The 20128-nt window shown below is 32.3% G+C and overlaps 1 protein-coding gene and 1 long non-coding RNA gene across 2 annotated transcripts in view; one reads left to right on the top strand and one right to left on the bottom strand.

Annotated features, from left to right (window-relative positions):
• The window catches only part of LOC142547750 (uncharacterized), a 61420-nt gene that overhangs the window by 17182 nt on the left and 24110 nt on the right, over positions 1 to 20128 (bottom strand). The gene's annotated exons all lie outside the window — the stretch shown is intronic.
• LOC142547748 (heat stress transcription factor A-7a-like) lies at positions 16291 to 19372 on the top strand. Its single transcript, XM_075656187.1, has 2 exons — positions 16291 to 16927; positions 18350 to 19372. Exons 1-2 carry the CDS (start codon positions 16628 to 16630, stop codon positions 19211 to 19213), a joined length of 1164 nt encoding a protein of 387 aa, XP_075512302.1. The 5' UTR covers positions 16291 to 16627; the 3' UTR covers positions 19214 to 19372.

Below are 20128 nucleotides of genomic sequence, written 5' to 3'. Positions count from 1 at the left end.
CATGTTAAATTTGTTCCAGCTGGAAACTTGATAGCGACGCTTCATCACGCTTCGTGTAGGGCTTTGACACTTTGCCTTTTATCTATTCAGAATGCCCAATTAGTTTTTGAATTCATTATCATTAATAAAAAATTTCCTTTTATATATCTGAAAATTAGTCGATTAGCTATTCATATATTATAAATGTTAGTCCTTTATCTTTTGAGTATCAAAATCATCATTGTTTTTAAACATAATCGATTTTAATAAATCTATATACTTAGTTCGAAGTCAATAAATTAATATTATTTGCATGCATGTAACAACTTTAAATTCATCATAACTTGTATAAATACAAAGAAAACTAAATCCTTAGTGCTACTAAAATTAATGTGTTCATAAATTGAAGATCAAAAGACATAACTTGGTTGCAAAAAGAACATACATACGTATGTATGCTATATGTATGTATAGCAATAAGCACGGGTATTTATGTTACAATACTCAGATCAATGTCGCTTGTGTTTTTGCACTTCTAACCGGAGTGCAATAGGCAAGGCTTGGAGTTCGATTGGCGAATCGGGGGACAACATCAAATAACGAAGCCGAACCGGCCCGGCCATTCATCCGACATTGGTCATGTAAGGTCTAGAAAATTCGAACTACGTAACCTGACTGCATGCAATTTAATATTTCTCTAAAATATTTGTTTAATTATTTTGGCTGCATTAAATTCATGAATATTATTGTGTGGATATGTGTTTTGTTTAATGGTTGTTAAGGTTTCATGTATTAGGGCTTTTAGTAGTATTTCGCACTCGAATGAGGAACGAAGACCGATGACAATTAAGAAAAAAATATTTTTTTATTAAATAATTATTTTTAATTATTTAATATATGGTGTAATTAAATGTGATTTTTGAAAATGGGTCTTGGTAGGGTATTTTTACTTGCCGGATTATATTTTTAACCGGTACGCAAATTTTAGCAAGTCGGGGGACTTTTTGAGAGTTCGAGCAATATTTTCAAAAACGTACCTGAACGAGATATTTTTCGGGAGTGTTTGGGCTTAATGAGATTTTTTAATGCATAATGGGCCCAAAATTTTACTTAACCTCATTATTTTTAATTAAGAGCTCATATACACTAAATATTATATTGAATCTACCAGCAGAAACCTTCGAATTTCCTCAAATTTTTGCAAAGAATTCCTTCCCAGTCTCTCCGGTGCAAGTTCTACGCGAATATCTCAATGGTTTCGAGCGTATATACACAAAGACACGCCCTAAATCTTGTTTTTCTCATCATTTGCATAATTATATGCTTGTTTGTGTGTTTTTGCATGAGGAATTCATAAATCTATCGTCTGCATCAGATTTATATGGTTTTGGCATGAAACATGCATACTTTTCTTCATGTACCTCACGTTTTCTATGGTTTTGTGCAAGGGGATGATATATATAGGTTCTAAAGGGCTGTCCACGTCGAGATCTAGGAGGAAAAAGGGGCCGAGAGCACGTCGAGTCATGGCTAGGTGAGAGGACCGATCGGGTCTTTGGAGATCTAAGATTATTGGGTGATCAAGTGAAGGGAGGAGGAGGCTACGGCCATGAAGGGCTGAACCAGGCCGTGGTGCGGATCTTGGTGGGTTCAAGCCGTGGTCTAGGGAGGTCCATGCGTGGCTGGTCTCGTGTGGAAGGAAGATCGAAGGGGCTAGCCGTGAGTTAGGGTTGCATGATCGGGTTTCGGGCTTGCGTCGTGTGGATCTCATTTGCTGCGTGCATGGGGCTGAGGGCAATGGTTAGGTCGGTCCAAGAGGGTCCAGAGGTGGGCTAGGAGTGGTTGGTTCGGGGTGGTCCGGTCTAGTTTGGTCTATGATCGAGTTCCTGAGGGCTAGACGCATTAGGGTTTGAAGGATGCAAGGTGCAGAAATTTCCAGCAAGTGGCAGCCGGTTTTAAGGGGTTCAAATGGGCTGAAATTGTGTTGTTTAGGGGCTGGTTGGGTGTGAATAAGTTGTGGTTAAAATTTGGAAAATTTTTGTTAAGTTTCAGGCTGATTCAGGTTAAAACCGGGACCCTAGTCCAAGTTTTGGCTTGAGTTTACGTCTAAGAAATTATTATAATTATATTTTGAGGTGTTTTAATAAGTTCGGTTGGCTTCGGGTCGAAATTTTGAGTCCTAGGGGTAAAATGGTCAATTAAGGCTTCTAGAGGTAAAATGGTCATTTTGCACTCTGGTCGAGTTAGCAATCCTAGTAGCACCGTGATCCATAAAATTTCATGTTTAAAATGTATATGATATTATGAACATGAATTTTTATGAAAATACGAAAATACGTCGCATGCTTGATTTTAAGAAAATTTACGTATATGAATGATTTTTATAAGTGATGAATATGATGATATGTTTTGAAGGATGAGAGTTTGTTGTGATTAACACGAACATGTAAGACCAAATCTCAGTGGATTGATAATATTATCACTGATGTCCCCGCTACTGGGTACCGCGGTTATACGTAGATGGATCCATCGATTATAGCTGATACGAAAGTCCCAACTAATTATCTGAATTCAATTAAAGAAAATGAACATATGTTGATATATTGAGATATGTTTTGGATACGTTTATGCTTTGTCATGTTATGATTAAGTTCACGCTTTTAAAATCGTGAAGTTTATTTTAATTACAGTACTTTTCACTGTTGCATGTCATGTATATGTGTTCGTTATTACAGTTCAGGTGTGTTGAGTCTTTAGATTCACTAGGGGTGAATGATGCAGGTGAGCATGATGATGTGGATACTGGAGGCGCTGAAGACTGAGTAGGCGAAGCTGGGTGTGTGCACGTTAACCCGAGGACTATATGTTTTTCCGCATTATATGTTTTTGAGTAAGGGATGATACATCATGTCTTTTTTTCATTTCACATCTTTTTATATGTCGAGGATTTGGCAGGATTTCGAATATTGCATTAAAGCCTTTTTAAAATAGTAGTCTAGTGATTTGATGATATTTTTATTTTTTATTTAACTTCAGTACTTTTATTCGGTAGTTGAATCACTTTTTAAATGATGGATCGAAAGCTTTTATTGCATGCATGGGTTTGATTGTTTTTCGAAAAGAGCTTTCAAAAAAAAATTTCTATAAGTATTTTAGTAATAGACGTTACAGGGCATTTATCTCTATTCAAAGAAAAAAAACTTTTGCTTCACCAGAAAACAAACAGCGGTTAGTTTGAACAACTTTACCAGTGACGAATTTGATGCATACATTTGGAAGTCCTGTGTACGTTCTGTACAATGAGCAAGAAAGATCGAAGTTGGATTCGAAATCTAAAAAATGTATCTTCTTGGGTTACGCTGATGGAGTAAAGGGGTTTCGCTTGTGGGATCCTATTGTTCACAAGCTTGTCATCAGCAGGGATGTTATTTTCGAGGAAGATAAAGTAAAGGGAGACAAATGCACATTGAATTCAGAATCTACTATATTTCAGGTGGAAAATAACACGGACGAAGGTCAAGTTTCTTGTGAAGCAGTACCAGAGCACGAAGAACAAGAACATGTTGAGTTTGAGGTTTCCAATGTGAGGCAGTCAACTCGAGACAGAAGATCACCAGTTTGGCTTTCAGATTATATCACTGAAAGCAATATTGCATATTGTCTATTATCAGAGGATGGTGAGCCATCGAGTTTCCACGAGGCTACTCAAAGCTCGGATGTATCCTTGTGGATGATAGCAATGCAAGAAGAATTGGAGGCATTGGACAAGAATAAAACTTGGGATCTTGTTACACTACGACGAGGGAGGAAAGCCATTGGAAACAGATGGGTCTATAAGATCAAGCATGATGGCAATAACCAAGTGGAGCAGTATCGTGCTAGATTGGTGGTAAAAAGGTATGCTCAGAAAGAAGGCATTGACTTCAATGAGATATTTTCTCATGTGGTTCGGCTTACAACAGTCAGAGTGGTGCTGGCATTATGTGCGATGTTTGACCTACATCTAGAACAACTAGATGTGAAAACGACATTTCTTCATGGAGATCTTGAAGAAGAAATCTATATTCTCCAACCATAAGGTTTTGCGGAAAAACGCAAAGAGAACTTGTTTGCAGGTTGAACAAATCTCTGTACGGTCTCAAACAGGAGCCGAGGTGTTTGTACAAGAGATTTGATTCCTATATCATGAGCCTTGGATACAGTAGACTAAGTGCAGACATTTGTACATATTTCAAGAGGTCTGGTGATGATTATATTATTTTGCTGTTGTATGTGGACAACATGTTGGTAGCAGGCCCCAACAAAGATTAGGTCCAAGAATTGAAGGCACAGTTGGCTAGGGAATTTGATATGAAGGACTTGGGACCAGCAAACAAGATTCTAGGGATGCAAGTTCACCGAAACAGAAGTAACAGAAATATTTGACTTTCCCAGAAAAATTATTTGAAGAAAGTCTTGCAACGCTTCAACATGCAAGATAGTAAGCCAATTTCGACATCTCTTCCTGTTAATTCAAGTTATCCTCCGAACTGTGTTCTAGCAGTGAACAAGAGAGGATGGAGATGTCTCGAGTATCATATGCATCAGCAGTGAGAAGTTTGATGTTTGCCATGATATGTACAAGATCGGACATTGCTCAAGCAGTGAGAGCATTTAGTCGGTATATGGCGAATCCCGGACGAGAGCATCAGAGCACTGTTAAGAGGATCCTTAGATACATTAAAGGTACCTCGAATGCTGCATTATATTATGTAGGATCAGATTTTACACTCAGGGGCTATGTTGATTCAGATTATGCAGGTGATCCTGACAAGAGGAAATCTACTAATGGTTATGTGTTTACACTTGCAAGGGGAGCAGTAAGCTGGGTTTTAAAACTGCAGACAGTTGTGGCGTTATCTACAACAGAGGCAGAATACATGGCAGCTACTCAAGCTTGCAAGGAGGCAATATGGATTAAAAGGTTATTGAAGGAGATCAGACACAAATAAGAGAATGTTCCTTTGTTTTGTGACAGTCAGAGTGCCTTGCACATCGCAAGGAATCCGGCTTTTCATTCCAGGACGAAACACATTGGAGTCCAATTTCACTTTGTACGAGAAGTAGTAGAAGAAGAAAGCGTGGATATGCAGAAGATCCATACGAAGGACAACATAACTGATGTTCTGACCAAGCCAGTGAACATTGAAAAGTTTGAGTGGTGTAGATCCTCAAGTGGCCTAGCAGAAACGTAAGCAGCAGGGAATGACAAGATTGAAAAGATGTGTGGAGATGTGTTTGATTCTCAATCAATTCTCCAAGTGGGAGAAATGTCGATAGACAATGCATTTAATGCATTGTCATTTAGTTGACTCAACAAATGGGCTGGCAGCAAAATTTGAAGATTGAAAATGCAGTTGGAAAATTTGACTGGATATTCAGATGAATAACGCTTTATATACGCGTTTTCACACTTATAAGGAGCTCTATAAATAGAGACCCCCTTTCATTCTGAAATCATCACTTCTTCGAGTTTTCTCTCATCTTATTAGTTCTATAATATTTGTGAGGTGTTTGTTCTCCTGTATTAAAAGAGTGTGTGTTCTCTTTGCAAACACAGTGAATGAGTTGTATACCACAAAATATTATAGTTGAATTCTTTTCATCTTGCTCGTGGTTTTTACCCTAATAATTTTTAGGGGTTTTCCACGTAAATCTCGGTGTCCAGTTTATTCTTTATTTTCGGGTTTATTATCTTAAATTACCGCACGTGAGACCAACAAATAAATCACATTAAGAACTATACATATAATTTGGATTTCGTTTCAAACTCAAGCTCGTAACTTGAGATATACAAAATTAAAAAAGAATGGCTGGAGGAGACGAACACATAAAAGTTACTTACGAATAGCGAATTACCTGACAATTTGGGACAGATCGGATAAAAGTATAAAATTTTCTTAAAAAAATATGTTATGGAATATATATTTTTAAGTATTTTTTTAAAGAAGATATCAGTTTTATGGTTGTATAAATTAATGAAAATATTTTTGTTTGAAATATATAGAATATAAACCTCATTTGAATTTGGGTAAATTGCTCATAAATTCCCAAACCCAACCTCAACTTTATCCAAACTCCCTACACATCAAAAACTTTCTTTAAACTCCCTAATACTTTAAAATGGACAAAAATACCCTTATTCTTATTTTTAGTTTAATTGATCCTCCGCGCTTTCAAAATGGTATCAGAGCCAAAGGTTGATTTATTTCAAACACAAACTTTATTTTTTAATAGTAACTAATTGTAAGAGAAGGAGAATTTCGAAAAAATTATGAATCCGAACTCAGGTTCGAGAAAAATAATTTACAAGATTTATTCCAATATTCTGGAATATATACAAGTTAATCTAACTATTGTTAGATATCAGAAGCCGAAAGGGAAGCAATAGCACCCTCAGGTAAACTCTCAGATAAACTTATGATTCAAGCAAATAAGTTTCTGGAGATAGTACCAGACTCCTCTAAGCTCTCTTTAGATCTTAGAGAGATCCAAAAAACAGTACAAAATTATGGCAACATGCTATACTTTGTACCCCAACGAGTTGAAGAAATCCTTAAAACCCAGGAAGAAATTCTTGGAATATTAAAGGATATTCAAACAAGAATTCAGAAACTAGAACAACAATCAAGTTCTAGTAGAAGAACTTTAGGAGGTTGGTTACCACCATCATTTGGCACCGAACCTTTGTTACATCAACAAGGGAAGGCCAGAGTGGTGTTAAAACCATTAACTGAAGAAGAAAAGATAATCAATCTAATTAAATCTGTCTCAGAAAAGAAATTTATCTGATGACAACTTTAGAAATGATTGGTCTAGAGGATGTACAAGAGCTTGCGGAATCTTTCGTAAATCTCAAAGTGGTAGATCTAAAGATGAACACAGCAGGAGGAGAAATACCTGCTATAACCTAGTCATCTTCTCAGGAACCACCAAGGAAAAGTGTGGGATCTCAGAATGTAAACATGAGAGAATCTCAATCTGATTTCCATATTGGTGGAGGATCACACCCTGCGGGAACTAGGACAAGGAGAAATCAAATTCTCTTGCACCAAACACGCTACGGGAAGACTGTTTTAGATCCGATACATCCTTACGGGGTTATGCTTAACTTTGATGTATTAGATTTCAAAAACAGGGAAGATCTCATAGATGACTGGACATTTGCTATGAGAATCGCAGCAGGAACACTTGATCTCAACAAAGAAGGATTCATTAAACTTTTAGAAATGAGTCTAATGAGATCAGTGAAAATTGCTTGGGACATGACTTCATTAGAAATGAAAGAGTCAGTCCTAGCCGGAGAATCTCTAAGCGAGATAGCCGGAAAAATGACTACCCTATTTAAAGCACAATTTATAGGGGTAGATTATTTTAACAGTCAAGATACAAAGAAGAGAAATAAATATACTCAAGCCCTGTATAGTCTTGAATTACACGATATATGTTTGGTAGATGAATACATTATGTTATTCACTAAATATCGATGGAATTCAGGAGTCGAGGAAGATATAGCTATGCAGCTTTTCTTCGCAAAGATGCCAAGTCCCTGGAGAGAAATGCTCATAAGGAAATACGTACCTGGAAATCCAGATACGTTGGCAAGAAGAGCCTCTTTCCTTAAAGGAAAATTGGCAGAATGGTGTCATATGACAGCATTACAAAAGAATTACAAACGCTTAAGGGGTATAAACAAAAAAACTCCTTTGTGTTGTAAGGAAAATGATCTTCCAACAATTATTGGAAGTAAACCACAGAATCATAAGAAGAAAAGTTTTAGGAATCATCCTTATGCTAGAAGTGGAAGAAGTTCTTGGAAGCCAAGAACTGTATGGTCTAGACAGAAAGCTAGATCTTATAAATCTGGACAAAGAAGCGAACCATCAAGGAGTAGGATATCATCTCAAGCATCGAGTACATCTCAAAGCACATGTAGAACACCTACAAAGAAAACTTTCAGAAGAGCTTATACTCGAGCAAATGAAAGTTTTAAGGATTGTAATTGCTGGACATGTGGAGCAAGAGGTCATATTTCGACCAACTGTCCAGAAAATGAAAAAAGAGGTATTAAACGCTTCGATCCTACCCCGAATATTGAAGAAGCAGTTTATTACCAAGATCTTATTCAAATATACCGATTTGAGGACATTGCCTCAGATGAGAGTATACATGAAGAAGAAGAAGTTCTAAGTCAAGAAGGATCCGATGGAACTGAATCGGAATCTGACTAAGGACGAAGTGTTTCGACACGAAACACATGAGGATCTGTCTGGATTCTTTAGCCAGACAACGATATCTAATAACATGGTCCAGAGGATCATGAGAGAAAACCCTAGTCTACAGAGATATCAAGGATTCTCTGCAGGACAAGTAGAAAAGTTCTTGGGAAGTCTTGGCCTAAGAAACAGAAAGCATCATCTAATCTATAAAGTTTCTAGAAGAGAAATGGCAATCCCAATGGAACTTACAGGAAATAGAATGGAGATGCAGTTAATTCCTTCTGAAGAGGGATAGATCAACCTTAGGCCTCGTATTGACAAAGGCAAATCTAAGGTTGGTACTAACGAAGCAACAATTTCTCCATTTCAGGTTTATCAACAGAATTGGGAGAAGTTAAAGACAAAAATTGGCATTAACCCAGCTACCAACAGGGTTGATGTTTCAGGAAAATATCCCTGGGTATGGATGAAACCAAATTCATATCCAAAGGAGGTTAAAGCATGGTATGAATTCGGGGCTCTTGCCTCAGTTTATACTACATCACCTAGCTTTCCGGAAATCTCAAGTCTACCAAAGTGGATCCAGGAAGCTGTTCACGAGACTTGGGCGAATAATGATTATTTGTCCAGAGGAGATGTTTTGGAGCTATACTTCTTTAGTGCAGCACCAGAACCAGCAGAAAAAGGCTCCCATGAAGCCTTTCATTTCATTAAGTTAAGGAGGCCGGATACAAATGTTCAAAAATTTATCAAGGACCCTCCGACAGAAGAAACACCCCTGGTTGCTTCAATTTCTAAAGACGATATGTCTACCAGAAGAGCTTGGGGTCTATGGGTCTGTCTCATTGAGATGGACAAAGTCAAGTTCCTGTTCAAATTTTATAATCATTCCGTGAACAGATCATTCATGTTAAACACTATGACATGAAAAACCACAAGTTTTGCAGAAGATTTATTCGAGAAAAAGAGAAATCTTTTGTGGAACAGCAAGCTGCCGGCTAGTAAAGAGACTCGCCGAAAATTCTGTAACATGGCACAAATAGGAAGATGGTCAGAAAACATCTGTCTTGAATGCCAGAACCAGAAGGAACATGAATTCGATAAGGGATTCAAACCGAGATCTGATCGGAAACACTTTAACGATACAAGCACAAGTGGGGATGGACCACCTTCACGTTTTTCCTCGAGGACAACGAAAACCAAAGATTCCTAGACAAATTTAAAGGTGTACATATGATCAAGCCCACTAGCAAAAAGAAAACCCACCATGTGAGTGGAAGGACAAGGACCACCAATAATGGGTGGAAAATGACAAGGATCATTGAATACCTAATTTGAAAAAGGAATCCATTGAATAAAAGCAAGAAAACTGGTTCCGAAATTTTCATCTACAAATAATGATAGATTGGAACCAGTAAATCACACCAAGAAAACCTAAAGAAAATGTATTTTTACATATCTGAAGGTTTTAAAAAGAAAACTCAAACATGAAAGGAAGGAGCTAAAAGCCCTCAGATCATTAGCTCAAACGTTCCAAGAATAAGGGAAAGAAATTACAGCTGATCTTTTTCAAACGCATTCCTACTGGCAGTGCGGTGAAATAAAAGAATGGGAAAAGTTGATGTCTAGATTAATAATCTAGAAAAAGACATTGCAGGAAAAGGACCACTCAACTACTATATGGTCCCCAAGCAAGCTGTAAAGGCTTATGAAGATTTGAAGTCCGAGTTTCAAATCCGAAGGAAGCCTTCTATAAATAAGCAGACAGAAGGAAGATGAAGGCATCGATCAACATCTTTATTTTTCTTCAAATCATTTGTAATAATTTTCTTTCAAGTATATGTGTGTAGTGAGTTCAGCTACTATTAGTAGCTAACCAAGTTTCTCCTTCTTTATAGGAGGTTACTATGTATTAATAAAATGTTGGTGTTTGAATAAAGAGATCTTTGCTCTTAGCCCCTCTCATGTTTTATTTTCAAAATTTTATCTTTTACTGTACACCCTTAAGGTAGGAAACGAATTAGGGTTGTGCCAAGTGCTGCTGAAGGAATCTACGTCAGTAACCATCGGTTGCGATCGCGTGGTTGGACTGTGAGGAGCAGTTTGTAAAATACGGTGGATACAACCCGGTGGCACTCTGGTCAAAAAGGTAAAAGATTTAATTTATCTTTCGGAAGCATGATGGGCCATTATTTACAAAAGAAAAACCAATTATTCAAAATATAGATATAAGGGTAAATTTGGAAATTTAAAAGAAATGAGGAGTTGAAACAAAGTTTTAGTGGGGTAGGGAGTAAAGAGAAAGTTAAGAATGAGTATAGGGATTTTTTGACAAGTTCTCCTTTGAATTTTCCTTCTAAAATAAATTTTTTCTCTCGGCCATTCATATTTGTTTGTCTCTCTCAACTCTCTTTTTTCTTCAACTAGCTAGTCCATCAATTGATGCTCTTCCGCAGATTATCTTCCCATCTTTTTTGATCAATAGATTCATCAAGAAAATCATAAATTTTTTTCATTACGCTTCATTTATTTGTTTCATTATGTTTCAATAAGTTTCCTCATTAAGTAGATCATGTTTGGAAATTTCTTTTAACGTTATATATTTATACTCATATCAATGTTAATTATATTTTCAAAACTTAATTATAACTTATATGAACATGTAATGAATCATAGTATAATTTCTTTTCTTTTTTTTTAATAATTCCTAAACTATCGGATGGGGAGGGCTCGAACCCGAACCACTGTACAAGAGAAAGAGGATGAGATCATTTGGACTAAAACCCCGTGTCTATAGTATAATTTGAATCTCAAAATAAAATAATCTTCTACTTTATCATGTAGCAAACTGGGCTACATGCCCTTTGTGAGCTGTACTGAAGAGATTTTTTTTATTATCATAAATCAATACTGTCTAATTCGAAATACTACTCGTCCCTCTTTTATTGGCCAGAAATCCTCATCTTTGATTCTTAGACTTGACATGAGCCATCTTTATATTGGTTTTCATTTGTCTTTTTTGTAATGGGATGACACTTTTTCCCAAACAAAGAAAACGAAATTATCTGACAATATGGCTTCATCGATTTTAATTCCCACTTGTCCAAATATCTTTCAAAAATTCCCACTTGTCTTAAATATATATATAGCCAACAAAAAGTCTGAATAATGCACCACAATAAAAATCTATTAAATATTATGACTCATGTCCCCGTTAGACACTTGTAATTTCGGCAAACAGCATTTCCAAAAAGATATTGGATATATGGTAATAGTTTTTATCAAACAATATTTTTAAAAAAATGAATGTGAATTATATTGACATGCGCTCGTTACATGGAGAAGGAAGAATTAGGGTAAATTTTTTATTTCAAATATTTTTTTCTCATAAATGTATTTTTAATTTCATCCAAGTAATTATTATTTTAAATTCATTTTCATAATTCTCATGTTTCTTTTGTTATTTAATTTTTTAATACAAATTTATTTATATTATCAAAACTCAAAACCCCGTATTATGGAAAAAAATTAAATAAAATGAATCCGTCTGCACATGATAAGTGCCACGGCATTCCTTGTAACAAGGTGCCGCGTGTCTACGATTCGTTGGCACTAAATTGTCGTAATTATTGCAGAATTTAATATTGGAGATTATTGCATTTTGCTTTTCCAGTCAAACAAAAGGAGAAGAGAAATATTTACGTGAATAATAGAATATATATAATCGGTATAAAATAACTTTTTATACCTTTTTTCTTAAATTCAAAATGATCGAATAATTCCTGAAAAAATATATTTGTAATCATTTTGTATTACATATACTCAAAGCTACGCTATTTTAAATTGCAGTGTGAGTGACGTAAAATAGATAGCAAACAATATTACTGTATTTATATATTTATCTAATTTAATTTAATTTAATTTAATTTAATCTATACATATTATAAAAGTGTGAATCAATGTCAAAGTTTTTCTATTGTGTATTGTCAACTTTGTCCTTAGTTTGTACACACAGTAAAAATTTAGTGAGTATGTTTTTGTCAAATCAGTTATTATGATAAGTACAAAATTGTCAAACTACATTTTTTTTAGATAATGATCAAGTTGCCAAAAAAACCGAAACTTTAAAATTCTTTGATTTTTATTTTCTTGTAGATGAATTGAACAAACTTTTTTCACAAAAAATATTAATTTGAAAAGATTGAAATACCAAAATATATTGGTTTTATTTGCTTATAGATGAAGTGAAAAAGAATTTTTTCACAAAAAACTTAATTTGTAGATTTTTTCACAAAAAAGTTAATTTGTAGAAGATTAAAATAACAAAATTCTTTTGTTTTATTTTCTTGTAAATAAAGTGAAAATATTTTTTCACAAAAACTTAGTTTATATAACGATATGATGTTAAATATATTTTATTTTACGTTCATTAAGATTAATTATTTCAAAATGAAGAATTAAACTAATGAAGTCAAATAATTAAACTAATTTTGTTTTTGTTTTAACAAGGTTGGTGTCATGAGGAAGTTTCGATATTTAATTACATTTACAAAATGATACAATAATTATCAGATATAAATATAGATAATCCTAATAAATATTTCATTGATATTTATTTTATCTATATTTCTTTGTCAAAAAGAAAGTCAACTAATATTGTTCAAAGCCTTGGTTTATTATGTAATTTTAACGATATAAGATTGAATAATATATTTGTATTAATTTTAACTATATTTTCCTCTTTTTAAAGGCTAGAAACTATAACAATTATTTTATGAGAGATTCTTGCAATTAACGAATGATTATTTTTATAAGAGATATATATGGACAAATCAATTATAGTCTTTGTAACATTAAAAGATATATCTTTGAATGTAAATTTTTAAAATTATGATAAATAAATTTTTATAAAATTTATCAATTAGCAATACTCACTACTTCTCCATAGACAAAGTCAAAGTTATTTGATTTTTATTTATTTGTAGATAAAGTGAACAAATGTTTTTCACAAAAATATTTGTTTGAATGTGATTTATTTTATTTTGTAGATTTATAATCTTTTGAATGATTTTTTATATGCAAGAAGTTTATCTTCAATTTGGTTTATTTCATCCTAGCCATGTGGGTATTGCCCCATGATAGGATGGATTGCCAAGATTTGCCCATGCATATATAGGACCCACTTTTTTTTTTGAAATTGTATGTGTGGCAAAATCTTACCCGTTGAAATGAAGTTAGTGCAGTGCCCACATAGGTAGGATCTCATTATGACTTTAATTTGGTGATGAAATTTTTGTAAATCAATTATTATGATGATGTCAAGATTATCAATCTACGTAGCAATGATCAAATTGCCAAGAAGATTGAAACTCCAAAACTTTTTGGTTTTTATTTTCTTGTAGATGAATTGAACATATTTTTTTCCGCAAAATATTAATTTGAGAATATTGAAATACAAAAAATCATGGGTTTTATTTGTTTATAGATGAAGCGAAAATAATTTTTTCCCAAAAAAATTAGTTTGTACAATATTGAAAAACCAAAATTCTTTTGTTTTATTTGGTTGTAAATATAGTGAATTTTTTTCCACAAAAAACATAATTTGTCTAAGGACATGATATTAAATATCCTCTATTTTGCATTAATTGAGAATAATTAATTTAAAACGACGAATTAAAATAATGAAGCCAAATAATTAAATCATGTGGGTTGGTGTTATGAAGAAGGTTCGACGGTTAATTACATTTTACAAAAATGATACAAAGCATTATTGGATATAAAAGAAAGATTACCTTATAAATATTTCGTGAGTATTTATTCTATCTATTTTTCTTTATAAAAAAATCCAACTAATATTTTTCAAAGCCTTAGTTTATTATTAAAATTTAACAATATATGATTGAATACATACAGTTTTACTAATTTTGACTATTTTTCGTCTTTGTAAAGATCATAAACTATAATAATTACTTATTCGATGATCTTGCAATTGACGAAGATATATTTTTATAAAGGATGGATATAAATCAATTATAGATTTATGTAATTTGAAATGACATATCTTTGAAGGTAAATTTTTAAAATTATTATGAATAAATCTTTACAAAAATTATTCATTATTGCTCAATATTTCTCCTTATGAATTATGATTGATAATAAGAAATGTAAAATTTATTTGTTTTTATTTGCTTGTAGATGAAGTGAACATATATTTTTCACAAAATATTAAATTGAATATGATTTGTTTTATTTTGTAAATCTATAATCTTTTGAATGAGTTATATATGCAAGAAGTTTCTCATAAAAAAAATTAATATATACAAATTTAATACTTCCAATAATATAGTATGAAATATAAAAAAATATATGTTATCGTAATTTTGAATTTTTGTATTTAAATAACATATTGCATAAATATGTTATATCAAGAGTTGAACACTTTTTGATAAATATAATAAAATATTAATTAAATCATATTTTGTCAGTTGTCTAGAAGATAGAGTAATCAAAATTCATTGATTTTATTTGCTTGTAGATTAAGTTAAAATATTTACAAAAAATAAATATAATTTGTAGAATACTGAAATAACAAAATTCTTTGGTTTTATTTGCTTGATGAAACAAACTTTTTTTTTCTACAAAATATTTAATTTGTGTGGAGATTTGTAGAGGCATCAATTAGAGAAGAATATACATTTCTTCTCATAAGATTTGCTAATGAAGATAGCAATAATATTGTTTTTTCACAGAGAAGAAAAAACTGATGACAAAAAAAAAATCGTGAAAGCAATATAAATTGAAAATATAAAAGAAAAAAACATTTGACGCAATAATTTAATTTAAGGTTTAGAATATATTATCTATATTATATTTTTATTTTTCATAAATCAATAACACGTTGTAAAATAAGTGGTCAACGTTATGTATTATACTTTATTCTTCTCTCAAATTTAATTTTAATAACTATTGTGATATCAATTTTATATTATATTTTCTCCAATGTCTAATTTATACAAAATTATAATATTTATTACTACTATGTTTTTCAACAATTTTTAATTTATTTAGATTGCGCTTGGATAAATTGATTTCAAATTTATGGATTAGAATTATAATTTTATTGTTAACAATGAAATAATATATCAAATATTGAATATACACATTACTTATTTACATATTATTATTTATATAAAGTAGAATAAATTTCAAATAACATTATTATTGGGTGGGCTTGAAAAATATCATAATTAACATGAAATACTACTATATAAACATGAAATGAGTGGATTTGAAGTTTATGATGTTACTTCTCTAAATAACAAAAATACATTTGAATGTATTGAAATCCATGGATTTGAAATCCTTTCATTCAAGAATAACCTTAGATTTATAACATATAAAATTTTTAAACAAATATCTTTTGCACTCATTTTATAATACATGTAGTACAAATTATATTACATTGAATTTCCTACTGATAATGCTAAAGGTACAACCAATATATTGTACTGCGATATTTACAACAATTATATAGTGAGATTTTGTTATTATCTAATGAGATTTTATATTTAATTTATCATGAGATTTTGATAAATGAAATTTCTGTATTGATTTTTTTGAATTATAATAATTATTGTACAAATTTGGTTGCACATATAGTATTACTCATTTTCTATCGACTAATATAGCATAATCATTAATATATAATTTTTTGTAAATTAATCTCTTTTGATCTCATTTCTTTAACAACAATTATTGATAATGGAAATGTATATTCACGTGCGTCGCACGTGTCTTTACCTAGTTTAATAAATATATGAACTCAAGTACATAAAATTTATAATATACAAAAAAACCGATTAAAACAAGAATTTTTACATTTTTTTTTTTGACAAAAAACAGATTTTACATCATAATTACTTAATTAAAAATTTCATTTATTCAAAGTTTCCAACACGACTTGGATTAATAACATAAAGTAATGCATGTTGCCATTAAATAATTCACACACTATTATTTTTATATTTAATTATTTTCTCCATCTTCACTGAAACCTAGCTTAGGCCCCCCTTCATTTCCCATCTTTCACCGGCTGTTAATTGTTTTCTTTAAACATTTTTATTCAGCAAATCTTTTCTTAGATCTGCAAGTGTATTGGTCCCTTCAATTTTCTTGGAAAGAAATATCAAAGAAAAAAGAGATCTTTTTTCATCTTTTCGTATTGTTTCATGTAGTTTGATTTAGTATTCTTGATAATCTTCAGTGGAAACCCTATTTATCTTCAAGATTAGACCCCCAAAAAAAAAAAAAAATTCCCAGAAAGAAGGGCTAGCTTTTTGTCAAAAAATTTGATTACCGATCTTGTTATGTAAAAAATTCCTCAAAAGATTATGATTTTTTCAATAGATTTTGTGAAGGAGGAGTATGTAGGAGCAAGCTCATTAGAGTACTGGGATAGCGAGGAACTGATTCCTCGGCCATTGGAGGCTTTGCAAGAGACTGGTCCTCCGCCATTTCTCAGCAAAACTTATGATTTTGTTGAAGATCCAAGTACAGATGAGTTCGTTTCGTGGAGTCGTGGAAACAATAGTTTCGTTGTTTGGGATCCTCAAAAATTTGCAACCAATATTCTTCCAAAATACTTCAAGCACAATAATTTCTCAAGTTTTGTGAGGCAGCTTAATTCTTATGTGAGTAATATTCTTAAATTTTTTTTCTCAATTTGTTTAAGATGGTTTTGAATTTCTCACTTTTTTTTATTTAGTGGAGGAAAAGAAAAATAATTTAGTTCCTCTAATTTAGCATAAGTTCGATCCATATAGTACGAAGAGGTTCATTAGATAACTACTGTATGTGACATTGAAGCTAGAGCTAGAAACTAGCTTGAAAAATCTTTTCTTCCGTTTGTATTGATGAATTTGGAAAGATGATCCATGATTTAAAAGAGTAAGATAAAATAAAGTAAATTTCAAATTCCCTCTATAACAAATTTATAAATATTTTCGAACGTCTTCATTTCACATCAATTCTTTCGTTCAAATGCAATTAACCCTCTGGTATATGATTTAACACAAAAACTCGGTTTCGTGGGTTAATTTTGTGAAACAAATCTTTTTATTTGAATCATCCAAGAAAATTATTACTTTTTATGTCAAAAATATTACTTTTATTGTAAATATGTGCAGAGTTGACTCGTTTCACTGAACAAAAAATCGTGAGACCATCTCAAAAGAGATCTACTCATAATTTAAATGGGTTCTTTATATTTGTTTAACTTCAAATTTTGTGTGCCGATTTTATTGTGTCAATGTAATTTTTTTAGGGAGTCAATATAATTTTCCGTGACTCAAGTTCTTAAGAATGATTAAGCTCTACTAGTATCTAACAAGTCGACACTCATTGCTAAAATCTTGCATTTGAATTGAAAGATTTGGTTTTGAGGGAGTATTGAAGAGATCGAGGATTCGAATGACTCTATTTTGGGATGAATTTGAAATTTAACGCAGTCGAAAAATAATAATTTGAGATTTGAAATTCACTGTCAAATTGATTTGTCCAAATAAATAAATGAATTTGATATTATGTATTTGAAATCTCTTGATTCGAAATCCATTAATCTAAATTCAACATTAAGAGAGTGTTTGCAACAACTAAAAAATAATGATTATTGGCTTTTGGCTGCAAAAATCAATTTTGTGTTTTTCTTAAATCCAGATTTTGGGTTAGCTTCTTCTTAGTTTAATTGAAATCTAAAAATTGGAAGGATGCTGATTTTGCTTTTACAAAAGTGATTATAGTAAAAAGTGTATTAGAATCAATTATTTTTCCAATACTACTCACTTCTAATTTTCAGCTTTTCATTTTTGTTTCCAAACACACCATTCACTTTTGATTTTTTCACACGTCTTCGTAATCTTTAAATTTAATCATTTCTTTAAAAGTGTAATCTATTGCGAAGACTCCCTAATCTCTTCCCATGAATTATTTCTAAGTGTAGAGCGTTTTAGTTAAATTGTGTTTAATGGATAGCAAATTCTGCATTTTTTACTAAAAAATATGATTTTCGCAAATATTATTGTGAAGAATGACTATGAAGAAACGTGATTTTTCAGGGGTTCAGGAAGGTTGATCCAGACAGGTGGGAGTTTGCGAATGAAGGGTTTTTAAGGGGACAAAGGCATCTTCTAAAAAACATCATAAGAAGAAAGACACAATATTCGAGTTCTCTAACATCGAATCAAAGTCTAGATTCGTGCGTGGCGGTTGGAAGTCTTGGATTAGTTGCAGAAACTGATCGTTTGAGGCGCGACAAGAAAGTTCTGGTGACGGAATTAGTGAAACTTAGGCAGCAACAACAAACCGCTTTGTTATGTCTTAAAACAATGGAACAAAGGCTTACAGGGGCAGAAATTAAGCAAAAAAAATTTGTGAGTTTCTTGGTTAAAGCTACACAAAACCCCACTTTCTTGCAACAAATAATGCGAGTAAAAGACGAGAAGAAAGAGCTTGAAGAAGTAATAAGCAACAAAAAGAGAAGAAGAGTACCAGTGCATGTCTCAAAAAATGTTGGGGCTGAACAAGTAGTGTTCCAGGAAGGGGAAAAAGCAAGTTTGGCCACAATTGGATTTCGAGAATTAGGCCGGGAAAGTGAAGAAAACGCACACAAAAATGATGTTGGAATTGAGAAATTTGGGGATGGGGAGTTCTATGTTAAGCAAGAACCTCAGGAGTACTATAGCCGTCATGAAGTTCCAAGATTTGGTGATTTGGAGCTTGAGAAACTGGCCTTGAGTATGCAAAAACCTCAACTGAACGTGGAGGGAAAATATTTGGAAAAAGGGGATTACAAGCCAATTGATGAAGCATTTTGGGAGGATTTGATAAGTGAAGGGATAGGTGAAATTGGGGCAGTAGGTGTTGAGGAGGGTGGGAATGATTTGGCCGCAGAATTGGGATTCTTGGGCTCAAACCTATGATAGAAAAAAGGACCTTTACAAATTTTAGGGCTTATATTTTTTGGCGCTCTAATTATATCAATAATAATTTATATATCGAAGTATTGGTGCTTAAAGTAGAAAAATAATTGAATGTTAAAATTAGTCTTCTAAGTGTTTATCATTAATCAAGTTTGCCTTTTATATATTTTATTAACAAAATTAGTTTTGTAACTATTTACATAATATCAATAGTTTAGAGCGCCCAAAGTTTTTGTGAAGACCCGAAATTTTAATCAACATGCATACCTAATTCGAGATTTTTTCTCCATATGAAGACAAAGCGCAAATCTGATTTAAGTTTTAGAATTTAATGGAAATATATCATGATGTTCATTGCAGTTTTTATGCATAAAACCCTTGTACCAAGCTAAGAGTTAGAAATGAATACATTATACGAACAACCATAATTGTATTCATTTACCTTCATAGTAATTGTGGTGTTGACCACATTCTATCGGCCATGCAAAAACAATCCAAGCCTTACATTTTTAATTTTTAAAGGCTGGCACAACATAATTGTTAACATGCAAAAACAATCCAAGCCTTACGTTGAATGTAACCATACCTTTCAACAGCCATATTTTCGAGAATTAAAAGGTAAGAAAGGTGAAACAATTCTATAGACTTGTAACAGCAAATGAATGAGGAATAATGGTATTTAAATGGAGTCAATAACCATGAATGAAGGACCTTTCAGCTGGTTATTTGCAGTCTATTAATAGTATCCAAAGGTAGAGTAAAATCACATAAAACAACACCAAACACCCTGCCATTCAAGCACCAGAGATGTCATTTTTTAGCACAAGTGCAGATCTGATTCAGGTTTTAGAATTTATGTTAAATAAAATCTGATATTTATCACAGCTTTTATGCATACATCGTTGTACCAGGTTA

The sequence above is a fragment of the Primulina tabacum genome, chromosome 5, assembly GCF_025594145.1.
Source record: "Primulina tabacum isolate GXHZ01 chromosome 5, ASM2559414v2, whole genome shotgun sequence".
Classification (NCBI taxonomy): Eukaryota; Viridiplantae; Streptophyta; class Magnoliopsida; order Lamiales; family Gesneriaceae; genus Primulina; species Primulina tabacum.
This window is presented reverse-complemented; position numbering and strand designations above follow the sequence as displayed.